The sequence below is a fragment of the Myxocyprinus asiaticus genome, chromosome 27, assembly GCF_019703515.2.
Source record: "Myxocyprinus asiaticus isolate MX2 ecotype Aquarium Trade chromosome 27, UBuf_Myxa_2, whole genome shotgun sequence".
Lineage (NCBI taxonomy): Eukaryota > Metazoa > Chordata > Actinopteri > Cypriniformes > Catostomidae > Myxocyprinus > Myxocyprinus asiaticus.
In genome coordinates, this window is record NC_059370.1 from 12,912,996 (window position 1) to 12,933,374 (window position 20,379).

Genomic DNA, 20,379 nt, shown 5'->3' on the forward strand with positions numbered 1-20,379 from the left:
GAAATTCATACACATCTGGGATGGCATGAAGGTGAGTAAATCATGAGAGAATTTTGATTTGTTGGTGAACTATTCCTTTAAGTACTCCAACACACATTTTTACAACCTGCAGCACCTCTTGAAGACCTCAAACAAGAGAGGTCTGCCTTTACCTTCATCAGAAAAAAAACAACAACTTTATATTCCACTGAAGAACGTAGGTTTGCTGGTACATTCTCATCCTCAGAGAATGTCAAAGAGCACTGGTAAGGTTTTCTCTTCTCTTCTAATAGGCCTCTGGGTCTTCAGTTAGGATTACATCTGCCAGAGAAGCTTCTGGGAGGTGGCGATTTCAAACTACACTTTCCGCTTCAGCATGCACATTTCCAGATTTTGATTCCTAAAGCAGAACAACTAGCATTGTGTTAAAGCCAGGGAGTATTTCATGTATATCCTGAGGGTTAAAATATTGTTCCATACGCTCCCTTCACGTTGTAATAAAAACAGACTGAGTTCGTGGATTTTGGAAACACCTGAAAACTCTCCTCTACATGGGGAACATAAAAAGTCACAGCCTGTGGTGGCACAGTTACAGAATGCTACGCCGGCGAGGGATCGATTGCTCCATGTTTCGCGTGTAGCCCCACTGTCTTCAGACGCTGTCTTCTTTGTTGATTTAAGCTGAGTGAGGCAGTAGTTTGTGTGTGCATGTGTGTTTAAATACATTACAACATATGCAGTTCTAATGGAAAAGTATACTCTACCATCACAAAATCACTGCAGTATATTCATTAGATTTTAAATCCACATAGCAAGACACACAGCTTGGAGGTTACTTTTGACATTAGACTGAAGCAAGGAACGAGACCACGTTAGATCTCCAATGAATATTCACACTGATGCACTAATCAAGTCCAATAACAGCCTTTATTACATTGGCAAGAGAGAGAGACGTCATTCTGTTACAATCAACATCCTGTTGAAAACAGGCACCAGTCTTTAACAACAACAGCAACCCCTCCACCAATACTCATCTTTATTCTGTCATTGTTATGTACATACTGAAAAGCCATTTCTATCATGTACACGTGCAAAAAGTCCCCATTTGTTTATTTATATGGTATCTTGTAAGAAGAAACGGTGGCAATATTCTGGCAAGAAGTCACCCACACGGAGGCATTACGCCCATTCGTTTAATAAAAAGTCACAAAGAAACAAAGGAGAGGCGTTATGCCTTGGAAACTTAAAAATAATCTGCAATTAAAATAAATGGAGCGGAGCAAAACGCACACACACATACAGTACATACTCATAAAAGCCTGTGTATACTAGGCTGTGTTAACAAATGAATGATCCGGCGAGATCTTTTCCTCGGTAGGTACACTTACTCACTACAGGTATGTAGCCGTGACCACCGGCCTCTGTAAACTAAAAGCTTTGGAGAGGAAGGTGGTCTGTGCAGGGGGGAAGCTGCAACAGAAGGCCCGTCATGCCTAGAAATGAGGATCATTTTATCTGCGGCTCCAAGGGGCCTTCAACACTTCATTCGGATATGCCCCGAAAACAACATCAGAAGAAGATCTGTTTGGCATCTGAAGGATTCTGCTCCATTGGACAGTAAGGACATTTAAGCCTGAGAATAAATTTTAGGACATTTTTATTAAGGAGCAGTAATGTTACACGAAAACTGGTTTGAAGGAATATTCCGTGTTCAATACAAGTTAAGCTCAACCGACAGCATTTGTGGCATAATGTTGATTCATTAATTTCAATTCGTCCCTCCTGTTCTTCAAAAATCAATGTTACGGTGAGACGCTTACAATGGACGTGAATAGGGCAAATTATTGGAAGGTTTAAAAGACAGAAATGTGAAGCTTATAAGCACTTACATTAATTCTTCTGTTAAAACGTGTGCATTCTTTAAACGGTGAAGTTGTTTAAATCGTTGCTTGTTTTAGGGTTTACACTGTTATGTCATCATGGCAACGAAGTTGCAAAATTGGCTATAACTTTAAACAGAAAAGGTTAGTAAGTGATTGTATCACACCAAAATCATGTTAACACACATTGTTTTCAGCTTGTGGCTATACTGTTAAAACAGCGAGTATTTTAACTTTAGCTTTAGTACTGCAGATTGCACTGTTAACCTCTGTAGATAACCATCAGCCATCAGGTCTGGGGTCAGCTTTCCAGATAGAGATTAAAGGAATGTTCCGGGTTTAAAAAAAGTTAAGCTCTATCAGCATCTGTGACATACTGTAAAAGCAAACAAAGATTGCATTTACCGTAATGCACTTTGGAAATCTACGGGACACGGCAATCTGGAGGGTTTAATAGGTGTTATGAGCGGTAAAATTGTCTTTGTAAAATTTTTCTTTTTTGTGGTAGGACAACTGGCCTGCTGCTGTTTTTACGGTTTTGCATTTTTATAAAACTCAAGTTTATGGCTGCAACTAACTATTATTTTGATAATCGATTAATCTTCGATTATTTCTTCGATTAATCAATTAATCGGATAAAAAATGTATTTTATTCCTGTATTTTATTAAAACATTATTATTTTTAAAAACAGAAATGATAAAGGTAATTAGGATTTGGTTCAATTTACATAACTGAATTTATGATTCTATACTCTTTATTTTTTTATTACTTTCAGTACATATGCAAAACAGTTCCTTTCATTACTTGTACAACTTTGTAGAACAAAAAGTACTGTTCATTAAAGAGTCAAATGATCCATCGGGGATGGATTGGGACAAAAAACAAAAACAAAAGATCAGCCCAGCAGAGGGCAATAGTGACCCCAGAATAGAAATATTAATAATTCTGCCAAGCTGAAAAATTCATAATTATGTTAGATACATATGCTTGTACACTGTCACTGATTACATACATTTTAAGTATTTCAAATGAATATTGTAGGTTTTAAAATGGTATTGTCGCTAATGAAATTTTCTAAACAATTCTTTTCAGAAATATGTGTGTTTATCCAGTAAAATAATGTTTGCCATTGTATAAATTTACCAGTGGAATCGGACATTATATTTGGCATTATCAGGATGATCAAATATCAGGACCCTCGGCATCATTATACATTATATTCAGCATTATATACAGTTTAATATAGTACAATCAGTGCAGATTCACTCTCGCGCTGAAAAGTCTCATTCCGGTGCTCACTGTATTACATACGCTCACATGATGAGAAACAATCTAAAACACTTTAAACCGCACACTTTGACCTCTGAGACATCAGTGTGACATCAGTGAAAGATGCACAGTTGATTACATTGAAACTGAAAGCGCGGTATGATGTTGCATGTTTAATCAAAGTGACTGTGCTCCCTTTCTCCACTGCGATCGGTTTGATTGATGTGGATGCGCGTGCTTGTTTGCTCAGTTAAGCTTAACGGAGACTCGCATGAGGTAAAAACAAGCAGTTTTGCAAAATACGTGGAAATACGAGCCTAATTTTGAATTCATAACATGTATACATTATAAAACAGAAAATAGCAGTAAAATGTAAGTCATGTGCTGGAGAGAAACAACTCTTAAGTGCATCAAACGGCACAATCACTCTTTCAAAGCACCTGATGCACCAATCGCTGCACATGAAACTGTATGTTTATTATGATTATTTTGAAGTGTTTACAAAGTGCTCTCGTGCGCTGAACAGCTCGGGTCGTGTTTTTTCTGCTTCAGCTTGTCTCCATTGTCTTTCAAATGAGTTTCATCATTCAACACATTTTCACTGGGCTGTAAAGTGACTTCACCGACAGAGCTTCTCCGTGCTCGTGGCATATATCCATCTAATCAATAATGAAATTCCATTATCTATAATAATCAATTTTATCGATTAGTTGTTGCAGCCCTACTCAAGTTACCTACATGCTTTGCATGGTACCTACATTCATTTCCATTGTAAGTGCCTCACTGTAATCTCGATGTTTGCTTTTTTTTAAAGAAAATGAATTTTTGTTGTATTCAACATTATGCCACAAACGCTGTTGATTAAGCTTAACTTGTATTGAACCCGGAATATTCCTTTAAGGTTTTCTCAAGTGAAATGTTCTGCCTCATAGTCTTCCATTTTATGTGTATTATAGTTTAAGCGTTTCAATAAGTTGAAAGTATTTTCTATGGTAACTGACAGCGATAGAGCTTGTGTTGGTCCCTGAAAATTTCTTGAAACCTTCTTTTGAACTAAAGATTTTTCACTCATCCATATTTTATTAACAGATAATCACAATCCGATTTATGTCATTTATAACTTCATTGATTTTTAAGTGAATCATTAAGTCTTACTTTCCAGCATTGGTGAGTTTGTTAAGCGCATCTCTGGATATGACATGCCCACAGATGAGCTTCATGGGTGGATTACTCTCTGACGTCTGCTGCCTCAGGATAGGGCAGGCAAACACTGAGTGATACCAGCACTTCTTCCCCAGGTCTATTTCAATCTAAACACACACACACGGAGCATAAGTGAACAGATCCATTAAAATGTTAATCTCCTTGAAATGACATTACATTACTATTAAAACAAACAGAAATGAACTGATAGAAATGAACTGACATCCTAAGAAGTCAGATTTATGTGAGGAACTGACCCAAATTGCAAATGGGTCATTCTCAAAAAATGTTGACTTTCCAACTTACAAAATATTGAAATGTTGCATTTAGTTCAGTTTTTGCCTATAAACGCTGAGGGTAAACATTTTGTAACATGTTGACATTCATTTTTATTCATAAAGGACAACTTGGCTGTTGTTCTTTCTTTTATTATTTAATTTTGTTTCATGAACGAAGCAAGTTAACACTAAGTTAACACTAACGAAGGTTAAATGGGTTACAACACCACATGTTTAGGGTTAAATAGGGTACAACACCAAATATTTTTGTGTGAAAATACTAGTTAAAATGTGAATAACTTTTTAACATGCTGGGAAAAATCACTATATGCATATTTAAGCAGCCTCTGAACTTTGACCTTAATTATTTTCCACAACTTTTTGCATACATTTTTTTTTTTTTTTACATTAAAAAAATAAAAAAAGGTTTTAACATTGATAACACCAATGCCATGAAATCAAACACTCTTTTTAAATTATTTAAATAATTTATAATAATTTTGTTTTGCACACTTTTTTAGTCAGGAAAATGCTTTCAAATAGCAAAAAAATAAATAAATAAATAAATTATATATATATATATTTATTTCTTTATTTATTCCGCTATTTGAAAGCATTTTCCTGACTAAAAAAGCCAATGGACATGTTTGTCAACATATTTTGATACTGACCCAAATGTTGTCAGAAATAACCTATTTTGTGAGACACAAAGCCTTCTTTACACAACGGGGCGCTAGATGGCTCACAAAACTGAATCCTCCATTGATCTGCATTCAAATCATTCAAAACGTTTTAAATCTCATACTATTTTTTTTACTCTGGAGATTAAATTGTAATTAAAACTGATACTTGCAAGGATTCATACTTGTTAAATCTGCAACAGCAGTATCTATAAAATATATATTTTTTAAATCCTCCAGTAACACTTGATTGTGATTGGCCCATTCTGAACAGCGCTGCCAAAAGTAACAGGTGTCACGTGACAGCGCCATCTATGCGCTGCTTCAGCAGTGGTTTAGTGGTCTGTCATCATGTTTTTCAGAAAATAAATAAATACATTTCATTTATTAAATGATTTAAGCAACGTATTTTAAGATTTTCTATAATTCAAGAGCTTTTTAAGCACCTTTTGGTAAAAATTGCTATTTTCAAGGGTTTTCCAGGACTTAAATTTGAAAAAGCCAAATTCAAGTACTTCAAGAACCTTGTACGAACCCTGGTTTAAGTGTTCATAATGCCTAAAAATGTTATGAAGTATTAAACGAATAGTTCACCCAAAAACAAAATTTCTCACTCTAATGCCATCCCAGATGTGTATGACTTTCTTCTGAAGAACACAAATTAAGATTTTTAGAAGAATATCTCAGCTCTGTAGGTCCATACAATGCAAGTGAATGGTGACCAGAACTTTGAAGCTAAAAAAAAGCACATAAAGGCAGTAAAAAAATAATCTGACTCCAGTGGTTTAATCCATATCTTCAGAAATGTTATGATAGGAATTATGATGAGAAACAGATCAATATTTTTTCATTTGTTTTTGTCCTTTTTTACTATAAATACTCCTCCCTTCCCAGTAGGTGGCGATATGCACGAAAAATGCATCTCGCCAAAAACAAAAGAAGAATGTTAAAATGAAAGATGGAGATTTATAGTAAAACATTACTAATATGTTGATCTGTTTCTCATCCACACCTATCATATCACTTCTGAAGACATGGATTTAACCACTGGAGTCGTCTGGATTACTTTTATGCTGCCTTTATGTTTTTTGGAGCTTCAAAGTTTTGATCACCATTCACTTGCACTGTGTTGACCTACAGAGCTGAAATATTCTTCTAAAAATCTTCATTTGTGTTCTGCAGAAGAAAGAAAGTCATACACATCTGGGATGGGATGAGGATGAGTAAATGATGAGAGAATCTTCATTTTTGGGTGAACTAACCCTTTAATGGGAATGACACATACAAGACAAAACAGCAGAATGAAAGAGGAGAGAGGTGGACCAAGAACATGAAAAGGGTTAGATGGATAAAGAGAGAGAGAGAGAGAGAGAGAGAGCAGTTGAGAGACAGAGGCACTTACTGGCAGTTCATCCTTATGTGTCCAGACTCCACTGCACTGTCTCTGTTCAATAACCTGTTTGATGTTCATAAGCACAGGCAGCGCCATACAGCCGGATGCAAAACTGATGGAGAATTATTTTTTAAAGATTTGAAATAAAAAAAATAAAAAAAATCATGTTCATGCTCCAAAAACCATCTAATAAGTGTCAAAAAAATAATGTCACAATACAAAAAACTTAATGGTCTTACAATACTCTTAATTATTTCTTATTTTACTCCTTTTGACTTTGGGGTGAAACATGCAATCATGAGACCCTGTAAAATACCGTGCTCTATAAAATCGGAATAAATTTTTTTTGTCTGACATGGATATCATTTCTGACCTGACACTGAGTGGGGATTCTACAGAGAGTCCAAGCAGCGCGCAAGCGTCCCGTGTAAAGATGTTACAGATCTCTGCCCACTGATCTGTCTCCAGCAGACTGCGGTATGGCGAGTTCTCGATCCCGTGACGAAGGTACACCAAACTACCCATTAAGATCTGAATATCTAGAGAACACAAACGTAAACACATTTAAGATATCATCTCAGACTTCATCCCTAACAGTGAGTCATCAGGTGTCAATCCATCTAGTGCTGTAAAATGAACAACATAATCGCTTTAATTGGCAGGATTTTGTTGGTAGCACAGCAACAAACAGCATTTAACAACAAAGCTAACAATGGTGGTTCCACCCATATGCTTACAAAAACAAAGCCTTCCTGTGGTTCAAGAGTAGGGATGGGAATTTCAAGGAATTTAACAAAACTAAACGATTCTGGTTACTTAGCGATTGCATTAATGGTTATTTTAGTAAATTTTTTAGGCAGTACCAATAAATATTGCTAACTATACTGTATCATACACTCTGTTTTGTTTGTACTGTATATAAACAAAAAATGCTAAACAAACACAACATTATTTTTTGGTTTCATATTTTTTTTGAAGTACCATGTGAGTGAGTGAGTGAGCCGTTTTAGACCAATCTGTGAGCGATTTTGAACAAATCATTGAAAAGAACGACTTATAAGAGTCATTTGCTTGCAAATGAGACTACACTTCATTGCTCAGGGAGCACAATAGAAATATGTTGTCTATGTACTGTCTTTGTATTATTTTGTGTCACACAGTCCCACTCATAACCTTGAATTCAGACTGTGAACTCACATCTCAGCTTAAATATCTCTGTAGATTCAGCAATGCAGGAACTTTGTCAATATTTTGGTATGGTGTTCTGTCTGCATCATTGGAAAAATACCATTCAAGTACCAACAGAACCAAATGCCCTGGAAATCAGTTGGTTCCACAATTAGTTTTTCTTTATAAGACCCGGTTCTTGATTCCTAACCCTACTCAAGAGGCAATTTACACCAGTTCAAGATTGAACCAATAAAGATCATGAGAATGCTGACAGCAATTTGTCTCTTCATTCTCACCTCTCTGATGCTGCGAGGCAAACGGCTGGAAATGCCGTGCGTACTGTAAAGCTTCCTGCTGTTTGCCGATGCCCCCGTTGAGCAGGCTGATGAAATAAAGTCTGTGCAGCTTAAACTCGAGGGTGCTGTTCAGATCCAGGAGCCGCTGACGGTTTGTCACCGCCCACCTACCACAACAATCAAACAAAACAAATGATTAAATCTACTGATCTTAAACATACAACAAGACACAAATTATAAGTCATACCATATCCAACTCACTGATAGTGTGCTCAAAGAATCCAGGGTAATTTAACTACTCAGACAATAAAAATATTCCATAAATACTACAGGTTGACCGATTTTGCCGATACCAATAACTAAGGTGGTGGAAAAGGCTGATAACCGATTAACCGGCCAGTCGTTTTTGAAGTTAATTTATAGAAAGTAAAAAAAAAAAAAAAAAAGATTGTTCTTTCCTTACTATGACGGACACAGAGGAAACAAGAGTCCAAAATAAATAAAATCCCAAATGCAGTTTATTGTTCAACCAAAATTCCAATAATAACCAGAAGGAAAAAAAAAATGTTGGTGCATAAGATGGGACTTTAACTATAAACAAGCCCAAAACACACTGGAGACTCTTATTTTGCTCAATTTGTTTTGTAATTAACATTTTTTAAATCATACAATAACAAGGAGATACAAAACATATATATATATATAAAAACAACATTTAAACTTTCTCCCATACTCTCTTAAGAGAGGTTAAAGCTCCGTCCCCCAGACTCTGAATTAGCAGGGAGTAATACACTGATGCCTCATGACCTTTTCCAAAAGCAGTAATTACCTCTCCCAGAGTATCTGCTGCTTTAGGGGTGGTGTGCTACTCCCAAAGACAGTACAAAGCAGGTGGTGCAGTTGTAAATACCTATAAAACTGAGATCTGGGGATCCCAAAATGTTGAACCAGATTTTCAAATGATCTCAACACTCCACTCTCATTTAGATCACCAAGTGTAGTAAACCCCCTCCCAAACCACTCCGACCAGCAGAAAGGGGACTTACTGATAAACAAATTTGGGTTCTGCCATATGCTCGAGGTAACATTTAAATAAATGTCCGATTTAAACATTCTGGACACTTTTGTCCATACCGAGTGTAAATGCGAAATAATGGGGTGTGACTTAACTTCTCCGATTAGTTTGATAGAAAGGCTTTGCAATGGTGAAATAGAGGCAAGAACTTCCTGTTCAATAGCAAACCAGGGAGGGGCTCTCTCAGGTGGAAGCGACCAATGAGCCAAATGTCTGAGACTGAACGCATAGTAATAAAACAAATTCTTGGGTAGTCCTATGTAACTTATTGAAATGCAATCTGGGACGCTTACCATTCCAAATGACTTCGCTATGCTATCAAATTGTTTGAAATAAGAGAGGGGGACATCTACAGGGAGAGCCTGTAGCAGGTAGTTGAATTTTGGAATACAATTCATTTTAATAACATTAAACTTCCAAATCATCGATAAATGTAATGAAGCCCACCTGCCACATCACTCGAAAATCTTTTTATTAAAGGGTCAAAATTAACTCTGACTAAATCACATAATTTTGCTGGGAATAAAATCCCCAAATACTTAATGCCTTGTTTGGGCCACTGGAAGCCGCCCGGCTGGAAAGCTGTTACCGGGCAGTATGCTGTCAAAGCCAAAGCTTCGGATTTAGACCAATTGACTTTGGACCCAATTGAGAATTTGGAAAAAGAGTTAATAATTCTGTGGAGGCAAGGCATAGATCTAGCAGGTTCAGAGACAAATAATAAAATATCATCTGCGTAAAGCAGAAGCTATGCGCCACACCTCCCGCCAGCACCCCTGGAAAATCATCCTCCCTTCTTATCGCGGCTGCTAATGGTTCCAGGGCAAGACAGAACAATAATGGGGAAAGAGGGCAACCCAGCCGGGTGCCCCTGTCCAGATTAAAATAATCTGAAATTAATCCATTTGTTTGTACCGCTGCTACAGGGTGTTTATAAAGTAACTTAATCCAATCAATAAATGTACTCCCAAACCCATACATTTTCTAAAATCTTAAAAAGATAATCCCATTCTACCATAACAAAGACCTTTTCGGCGTCAAGTGAGATGGCAGCAACCGGAGATTGATCATTCGCCACTGACCACATGATATTGATGAGACGCCTGATGTTATCTGAAGAGCTGCGGCCCCAAATAAACCCCTCCTGATCTATATGTATAAGAGATGTCATAACTTTACTTAGTCCGTTAGCCAAAATTTTTGACAAAATTTTTACATCTAGCTGGATCAGGAAGATTGGACAACAACTCTTACACTCGCTTGGATCTTTGTCCTTTTTAAGAATCAGACTGATCCGGGCTTGTGTCATGGTTGGCTATTTTGCTCTATTTTAAAGTATTTACCAAATGAAGCTTTTATAGCCTATATATTCACCAGATGAAGGGTTTTGCATAAAAATTTATTTCACCAGATGTGGTTTAATGAGGAATAATGTGTATTATGATTCACAAGATATGAAGTTGTAGCACGATTTGCTGACGGGGATGTTTCAAGATAGCCCTATTTTTCTTTTCATGCCCTTTCCTACAATTTGAAACACTTGATTATCAAAATAAAACATGCATTGAAGTGAGGATAAAAGTATGGATTAATATTGTCAATGATGAAAGATTTAGATACAGAAAATCCCCAAAAGGTGTCAGTGATTGTTTTTATTTAACCTCTAGAAGTGATATATATATATATATATATATATATATATATATATACAGGGTTGGGAGGGTTACTTTTGAAATGTATTCCATTACAGATTACAGAACACATGCTGTAAAATGTAATTTGAAATGTATTCTGTTAGATTACTCAAGGTCAGTAACGTATTCTAAATACTTTGGATTACTTCTTCAGCACTGGTAGATTTTTTCACTTGTTTTGACTCTAAAAACTCTGCCAGTACAGTAAGACAAAATACACATGTTAAAAATACATTCTCTGAAAAACCTAAATATCTTATGCAGTGTTGTTTATAAAACAAGATAAATCAAATTGATCTTGTTTTAAGGATTTTTAGATATTTTTACAGGAAAACAATACAAAAATGATCAAGAATAAAATTTTTGCCCTAATATCAAAGGTCTTACTAGAAAAAAAGAAATTATGATCCAACAAAAATAAATATATATAAAAAAATGATCGTGCCTGGTAACATGTGCATGTAAAATGACTAGAAACAGAATTTTAGCTTAGCATAAAGCAGACAATTTACACAAGGTTTATTTCTATTTCTTCTGCTCCAAACTTACTTCAAACTTACTTCTCTGTCTGCTCGTATGAATGTAACGCATCATAAGAAAGTGTTTCACCGCTGTTCAAGTGCACTTTGGATTGCATCATTTATCCTTTTGATCTTTCATTAAAAAAAAAAAAAAAGAAAATCACAAAAATCTAACATTTAATTGAAGTAAAACAACTGAAAGAGGGGAAATATCTCATTATTAAATAAATATTTTTCTCCAAAACACGTTGGCCACAATTATTGGCACCCCTAGAAATTCTTATGAGTAAAATATATCTGAAGGATATTCCCATTCATATTTTACATTTTTTAGTGCACCTGTTGACAGGGAACATGAAATTGTTCAGCCATGATTTCCTGTTTCACAGGGGTATGAATATGAGGTAACACACAGGCCAAATTCCCTTAATCATCAATCACATTGGGTTAGACTAAAGAATATAGTTCTGATATGTGGCAAAAGGTTGTTGAGCTTCACAAAATGGGAAGTGGCTATAAGAAAATAGCCAAAGCATTGAAAATGCCCATTTCCAACATCAGTGCAGTAAGTAACAAGTTCCAATCAACTGAAGATCTAAAGAATCGGCCTGGAAAAGGACATGTGTCTGTATTGTCTCCACACACAGTGAGGAGGATGGTTCAAGTGGCCAAAGAATCTCCAACGATCACAGCTGGAGAATTGCAGAAATTAGTTGGGTCTTGGGGTCAGAAAGTTTAAAAAAATATATCAGACATCACCTACATCACCACAAGTTGTTTGGGAGGGTTTCAAGAAAAAAGCCTCTGCTCTAATCCAACAACAATCTCATGCGTCTTCAGTTTGCCAGACACTACTGGAACTTCAAATGGGACCAGGTTCTATGGTCAGGTGAAACAAAAAAAAGTGCTTTTTGGCAGCAAACACCAGAGATGGGTTTGGCGCACACACAGAGATGAAGTAGTACCCAATGCCCACAGCTAAATGTGGTGATGGATCTTTAACATTGTGGGGCTGTTTTTCTACCAGAGGTCCTGGACATCTTGTTCAGATACATGGCATCACAGACTTTCAAATACCAACAGATAAAAAAAATCAAAACCTGGCTGCCTCTGCCAGAAAGCTTACAATGAGCCCTGATTGGATCTTCCAGCAGGACAATGATCCAAAACAAACATCAAAATCAACACAAAAATGGTTCACTGACCACAAAATCAAGGTTCTGCCATGGCCATCCCAGTCCCCTGACCTGAACCCCCTAGAACATTTGTGGGGTGAACTGAAGTGGAGAGTCCACCAACATGGACCTCTGAATTTGAAGGATCTGAAAAAATTCTGTATGGAGGAATGGTCTCAGATCCCTTGCCAGGTGTTATCCAACCTCATTAGGCATTATAAGAGGAGACTCAGAGCTGTTATCTTGGCAAAGAGAGGTTGCAAAAAGTATTGAATAAAAGGGTGCCAATAATTATGGCCAATGCGTTTTGGAGAAAAATATTTAATAATGAGATATTTCCCATTTCAATTGTTTTACTTCAATTAAAGGTTAGATTTTTGTGATATTTTTTAATGAAAGATCAAAAGGATAAATGATGCAGATTTTTTTTCACAGCCTTCTTTGCTCATATTTATCAAGGGTGCCAATATTTTTGGCCACAACTGTACATACATACACATAAATATATGTGTGTGTGTGTGTATATATATATATATATATATATATATGTGTATGTGTGTGTGTGTGTGTGTATATATATATATATATATATATATATATATATATATATATATATATATATATATGTGTGTATGTGTGTGTGTGTATATATATATATATATATATATATATGTGTATGTGTGTGTGTGTGTGTATATATATACACATACATATATATATATATACATATACATACATATATATATATATATATATATATATATATATATATGTATGTATATGTATATGTATGTGTATATATATACACACACACACACACATACACATATATATATATATATATATATATATATATATATATACACACACACAAAGTACTGTGCAAAAGTTTTAGGCACTTGTGAAAAATGTTGCATAGTGAGGATGTCTTCAAAAATAATGAAATAAATAGTTTTCATTTATCACTTAATGTCATACAAAGTCCAGAAAACATACAAAAGCTAAATCAATATTCGGTGTGACCACTTTTGCCTTTAAAACAGCCCCAATTCTCCTATGTACACCTGGAGCTTTTCTTGGTTGTTGGCAGATAGGATGTTCCAAGCTTCTTGGAGAATTCACCACAGTTCTTCTATATATTTAGGCTGTCTCAATTGTCTCTTTATGTAATCTCAGACTGACACGATGTTCAGTGAGGGACTCTGTGGGGGCCATGACATCTGTTGCAGGGCTCCCTGTTCTTCTATTCTAATCATTTGTATTTGCAAAAGTAATGTTTGGAAGTCTAACATTTATATTTCCTATTGACACACTAAAGCTGAAGATATAAATAACCATCTTAAGACAAATGTTTTTGTGAAACATCTTATGTGCCTAAAACTTTTGCACAGTACTGTATATGTATATATATATATATATATATATATATATATATATATATATATAAAAAATTTAAGGCGAATTTGCTATGGTAAATCTATGAGAGAGAAAAAAATGTGCATTTCACATCGTGCAGTCATGCATTAACCACTGATCTAATATGACAGCTGTTTGGTAAAGAACGTTAACAAATAACAGTTGCAATGTAAAAAAATAAATAAAAAATATAGCTTTAGGATAGATAAAAATAGGCCTGTGATGTAGCCAACAACAAACCTAATGTTTTCTAAACATGACGTACACAGAGAATAAAAGATAGCCTGCTCAGCGGGAAAATAACTTACAAGCACGCACAGATTTAAAGAAGACTAAAATCTGAAAATATCCATAGCGACTTTCAAGTCAACGTTTCGAAAATCTGCTTCCCGCACCACCACCACCGAAGTGATTTCACAGCTACTTTGCTGAAATTTCTCGTCTAGCGAGAGGACATTTTCCTGTGTGCGCCGCAAGTGAGAGAGGGAAGAAGCACGCGCAGCCTGAGGTGAAATTAAACTTTGTATCTGCTCCAGATATCCTCTTTTAACATAATATTTGTATTATTAATTATATTTAAAATGTGTAACATTAATAAGACAGTACTTTAAGTGCAGCCTCTGTAAAAATATAAAGCCAAATGTAAATGTGTAAAAATGTTGAACAGTTTAATGGGGGGAAATATTAACTGAACAGTAATTCCAGTGTCGACTAGCAGCATCAGAACAGTTTAGTCGACTAGTCTCGCACATCCCTAATAAATACATGGGACAGAAGAAATAAATAAAAGTGTAAAGGGGAGAAAAGCTTACTCTAGTGCTGGTCTGAGATCTTGTGTTCTTAAAGCTTCTAAAATACGATTGAGCTCCAGAAATGGCTGTTTCATGCTCATGTCAATTACTACACCAGATTCCTGTGAAGTCAGATTAAAAACAACACATCGATGTTAGTGCTGTGTTCAACACTGTCAAGAAATGTACATGCTGCGGGTTAAAAATCTAAGAGATAGCTCATATCATACATATTTTTTTACAGTATCATCCCAAGGCTCTACCTGACAGAGGTCTTCCGCAACACTCAGCATGCCTTGTCTGTACAGGTGTTCTACGATGGTTTCACTGAGGTATTTCTGCCTCTCTGCAGACTCCCAAACATTATCAGCAACAACTGCACTCACCTCCGCATCAAAGTTCTGCAAAAAAGAACGCAGCATTTAAAAGAAACATATTTAACCACAGATAAACAAATGTTGCCAAATGATTCAGAACAAGAAACGGTTTGCAATTCCCAACCCTAGCCACCCGCATTGAGCACCACCACACCATTTTAAGAGCATGTGTCTAATACAGGTGCATCTCAATAAATTAGAATGTCATGGAAAAGTTCATTTATTTCAGTAATTCAACTCAAATTGTGAAACTCGTGTATTAAATAAATTCAATGCACACAGACTGAAGTAGTTTAAGTCTTTGGTTCTTTTAATTGTGATGATTTTGGCTCACATTTAACAAAAACCCACCAATTCACTATCTCAAAAAATTAGAATATGGTGACATGCCAATCAGCTAATCAACTCAAAACACCTGCAAAGGTTTCCTGAGCCTTCAAAATGGTCTCTCAGTTTGGTTCACTAGGCTACACAATCATGGGGAAGACTGCTGATCTGACAGTTGTCCAGAAGACAATCATTGACACCCTTCACAAGGAGGGTAAGCCACAAACATTCATTGCCAAAGAAGCTGGCTGTTCACAGAGTGCTGTATCCAAGCATGTTAACAGAAAGTTGAGTTGTGGAAGGAAAAAGTGTGGAAGAAAAAGATGCACAACCAACCGAGAGAACCGCAGCCTTATGATTGTCAAGCAAAATCGATTCAAGAATTTGGGTGAACTTCACAAGGAATGGACTGAGGCTGGGGTCAAGGCATCAAGAGCCACCACACACAGACATGTCAAGAAATTTGGCTACAGTTGTCGTATTCCTCTTTTTAAGCCACTCCTGAACCACAGACAACGTCAGGGGCGTCTTACCTGGGCTAAGGAGAAGAAGAACTGGACTGTTGCCCAGTGTTCCAAAGTCCTCTTTTCAGATGAGAGCAAGTTTTGTATTTCATTTGGAAACCAAGGTCCTAGAGTCTGGAGGAAGGGTGGAGAAGCTCATAGCCCAAGTTGCTTGAAGTCCAGTGTTAAGTTTCCACAGTCTGTGATGATTTGGGTTGCAATGTCATCTGCTGGTGTTGGTCGATGAAAACCAAAAGTCACTGCACCCATTTACCAAGAAATTTTGGAGCACTTCATGCTTCCTTCTGCTGACCAGCTTTTTAAAGATGCTGATTTCATTTTCCAGCAGGATTTGGCACCTGCCCACACTGCCAAAAGCACCAAAAGTTGGTTAAATGACCATGGTGTTGGTGTGCTTGACTGGCCAGCAAACTCACCAGACCTGAACCCCATAGAGAATCTATGGGGTATTGTCAAGAGGAAAATGAGAAACAAGAGACCAAAAAATGCAGATGAGCTGAAGGCCACTGTCAAAGAAACCTGGGCTTCCATACCACCTCAGCAGTGCCACAAACTGATCACCTCCATGCCACGCCAAATTGAGGCAGTAATTTAAGCAAAAGGAGCCCCTACCAAGTATTGAGTACATATACAGTAAATGAACATACTTTCCAGAAGGCCAACAATTCACTAAAAATGTTTTTTTTATTGGTCTTATGATGTATTCTAATTTTTTGAGATAGTGAATTGGTGGGTTTTTGTTAAATGTGAGCCAAAATCATCACAATTAAAAGAACCAAAGACTTAAACTACTTCAGTCTGTGTGCATTGAATTTATTTAATACACGAGTTTCACAATTTGAGTTGAAATACTGAAATAAATGAACTTTTCCACGACATTCTAATTTATTGAGATGCACCTGTACTTTCTTGAGATGTACTTAATGCTAAAGCTTACTCGGTCGATAGCTTTGCCCACTTTCGACACACTGCCGTGGATGTCCTTATGCCTGGAGGCCAGCATCTGCACTGTCTCTTTAATTTCCTTGCAGCACTGGGCCATTGTTTGATGGAGCACTGACAAATCTGCATCTTGCACACCTAGAGGAGAAACAGGGTATGATAAAATGTATCAACTCCATGACTTATGATTTAAATAGGCATATGCTACAGTGACTCATCTCTGTGAGGCTTATGTAACCATCAACAAACTTGATGTGTGGGCTAGAGGTTATGCAGCTAAATGAGGTTCTTAATCTATATGCAGGTTTGCTTGGACTGAAGGCTATTATTTATGCAGGCATCTTAAGTATAGGCTTTTTTCAAAGCTGAAAAAGCACCTGGTTACCTTCGTCTTCCTCTTGAGACTTGAGTGTCATTATTTTGCACCCAAGCCTGGTTTCATACAATTGTTCACATCTGAATCACACTATCAAGAAACTGGCTGGTTTCTGAGCTCACCGTAGGCGACCAGTCGGCTCCGCAGTTCACAGACATTCCTGAGGAGTTCGTCCAGCCGTTCCTCCGACTGGTGTCCATACATGACAAACCTGTGTAGCACCTTCTCCAGCTCACGCTCCACACACGCACACTGCTCCATCAGCACAGCCGTTACTGCTTCTTACACACAATGTTCTGCAACACAACAGCAAACACACCTCAGCATCTGATTTCTAAAAGGTTATATATAGATTACACCTAGGATACCTGTTATTATAATGTATGCAGGATTTTCAACCTGGGGTCCATTGACTAATTTATAAAACAGAAATTGTAAGCAAAACAAAAAGTATTCTATATTTGTAAACATGTATTTCCGATTGCTGATTATTTGTTCTTAGATATATTTTTTTAACTGTAGCATTTTTATATTAGGGGGTCTCTGGGTTGGCAGATAAATTGGGTGGGCCCTTTAATATATTGACGCTAGCGCCATCTTTGATTTTTAATGGGAATGACAACAAGGTTGTGAAGGATAGACTTACAGTCTCTTCAATGGGCTGTACTGCAGTTTAACGTGTTTTTGGATCATTCCATGGACAAAACATTGATAAAATATCTGTCCAAGAACATTCAGTATACAAAGAACTCCAGACAACATGAGTTGTGGAAAATCAGATGTGGTCTAGGAGCTTTATACAGCTTTATACCGTTCGTGCCATTGAAGAGATGGCAAGTCTATCCCTCACAGCCTCGTTGTCATTCCCATTAAAAATCAAAGATGGCGCTAGCGTGAATAAGGTCTATAATATTATAAACATAAAACCAATGACAGATTTTACATTAACAATTAAAACTTTTCTTTAGTTGGTTACAAAATATTAAAATAAATAAATAAAACAAAATCAGTAATTTAATGCTTCTACTGTAAAAATTGGCACACAAAGATGTTCATATATTTTCTGACACCAGAAGGGATGTGTTAAAGGGATAGTTAAGTTTACCCAAAAATGAAAATTCTCTCATGATTTACTCACCCTCATCCCATCCCAGATGTATATGACTTACTTTCTTCTGCTGAACACAAATGAAGATTTTTAGAAGAATATTTCAGCTCTGTAGCTCCATACAATGCGAATAGTGACCAGAACTTTTAAGCTCCAGAAATCCACATAAATGCAGCATAAAAGTAATCCATATGACACCAGTTTTTAAATCCATATCTTCAGAATATGTGAGAGGTGTGAGTGAGAAACAGATCAATATTTAAGCCATTTTTTACTATCAATCTCCACTTTTACTTCCACATTTTTTTTTTTTTTGGCGATTCATATTCTTCGTGCATATCACCACCTACTGGTTGCGGCTGGTCAAAGGTGGAGATTTATAGTAAAAAAAAAAAGGACTTGATCTGTTTCTCACACACACCCTATCATATCACTTCTGAACACTGGAGTCGTATGGATTACTTCTTTACTGCCTTTATGTGCTTTTTAGAGCTTCAAAGTTCTGATCACCATTCACTTGCATTGTATGGAGCTACAGAGCTGAAATATTCTCCTAAAAATCTTCATTTGTGTTCTGCAGAAGAAAGTCAGTCATACACATCTGGAATGGCATGAGGTGAGTAAATGATGAGAGAATTTCATTTTTGGCTGAACTGTTCCTTCAAAGGTGTTTAACATACTATGGAGAGCGTGTTTGCTTAAGTAACCTATATTAGGTCAATCGTGACACACTGATCAAAATGAATAAAATTACAGCCAAATACTAGTTTAATTGTGTTTTTAGATTGTAATGTTCTGGTCACTGAAATGCTGTCTAGACGTATTCAAATAAGTGGCTAATGTTACATCATGCCATTGTCAGTCTCCTGTGACTCTTCACATTTGTATGGTCTTAACTGACCACTGACAACATGTTCGCATGAGTGAGTACTGATTAAATCAAGCCTTCCCAGACTGTACATGTGTACATGCATTCTAATATTAATGTTTCTAGATTTTAGACATGGAAGATCGATCATTTATTTACTTTTTAAAACCAAGAAATCAGTTACAGGTGTTATCCAAAGCGTCCTACTAAGAGTTTAGGGTGACAGGCCTGTTTTCATGATAGTAAATAGTGTACTAACATTGAAATGTTCAGTACCCAACTACCTACTTTAAAAAAAAAATACATACTTTCAATCATAAAAACCTCTAAATGAAACGTATACACTAGTATCAATGTCTCAGTTTAATACAAATCCATGAAATGCATCTGGCAGGGTCAGTGACTGCTGGCTAAACAGAGCAAACATGTACGATTATGAACTAAACTAACCAACAGACATCATTCTCTGTTTACTTCAACTGTTTGAGTGAGCCAATGAAATGACATGTAGTGTTTATGTAAAATAAGTCTGTAAAAATCACTGACATCGAGAAGTCAAATAATCAAAACAACCAGTTAGCCTGTTAGCATTACCGGAACAATATTTATAGAGCTATACGCCTCTAAAACTCCTCCATTTAAACCTGTGTGTTGACACTCACGATGACAATAACGGCGTGCCAGTCTAGGACTGCGCTCAAATCAGTTTTAGAAGGCTAAATCAAAAGCGAAAATGAAATAATACATAATGTTCTTGCCTGTTTTGACAGCACTTTTCCAGCAGACGTTCCTGAAGCGATACAGTCTCGGTTCTACTGGAGCGACGAAGTGATTAGTGTTCTACTGCCACCTGCGGCCTGGAGGTGTACACACTTTTACTCGCAGAGTTCGGGTCAACATAGCACTGTAAGAATGAAAGGTGAGCTCAGTCATGTTGTATGCATGTCGTCTTGAACTTACACCGACACCTGGGGGCATGGCTGCAACATCAATAGTTTTTAAGTTACCGAGCCATTGTAGAAATTCACTATTTGAC

At 36.6% G+C, this 20,379-nt stretch overlaps 1 protein-coding gene across 1 annotated transcript; it reads right to left on the reverse strand.

The window, feature by feature from the left end:
- Positions 1-562: 562 nt before the first annotated feature.
- On the reverse strand, positions 563-20,187 carry LOC127418017 (E3 ubiquitin-protein transferase RMND5B-like). Its single transcript, XM_051658326.1, has 10 exons — positions 20,102-20,187; positions 17,490-17,663; positions 16,987-17,129; positions 15,085-15,222; positions 14,843-14,943; positions 8,150-8,316; positions 7,057-7,222; positions 6,693-6,795; positions 4,285-4,439; positions 563-1,612 (listed from the first exon to the last, which is right to left on the reverse strand). Exons 2-10 carry the CDS (start codon positions 17,626-17,628, stop codon positions 1,549-1,551), a joined length of 1,176 nt encoding a protein of 391 aa, XP_051514286.1. The 5' UTR covers positions 17,629-17,663; positions 20,102-20,187; the 3' UTR covers positions 563-1,548.
- Positions 20,188-20,379: the final 192 nt, after the last annotated feature.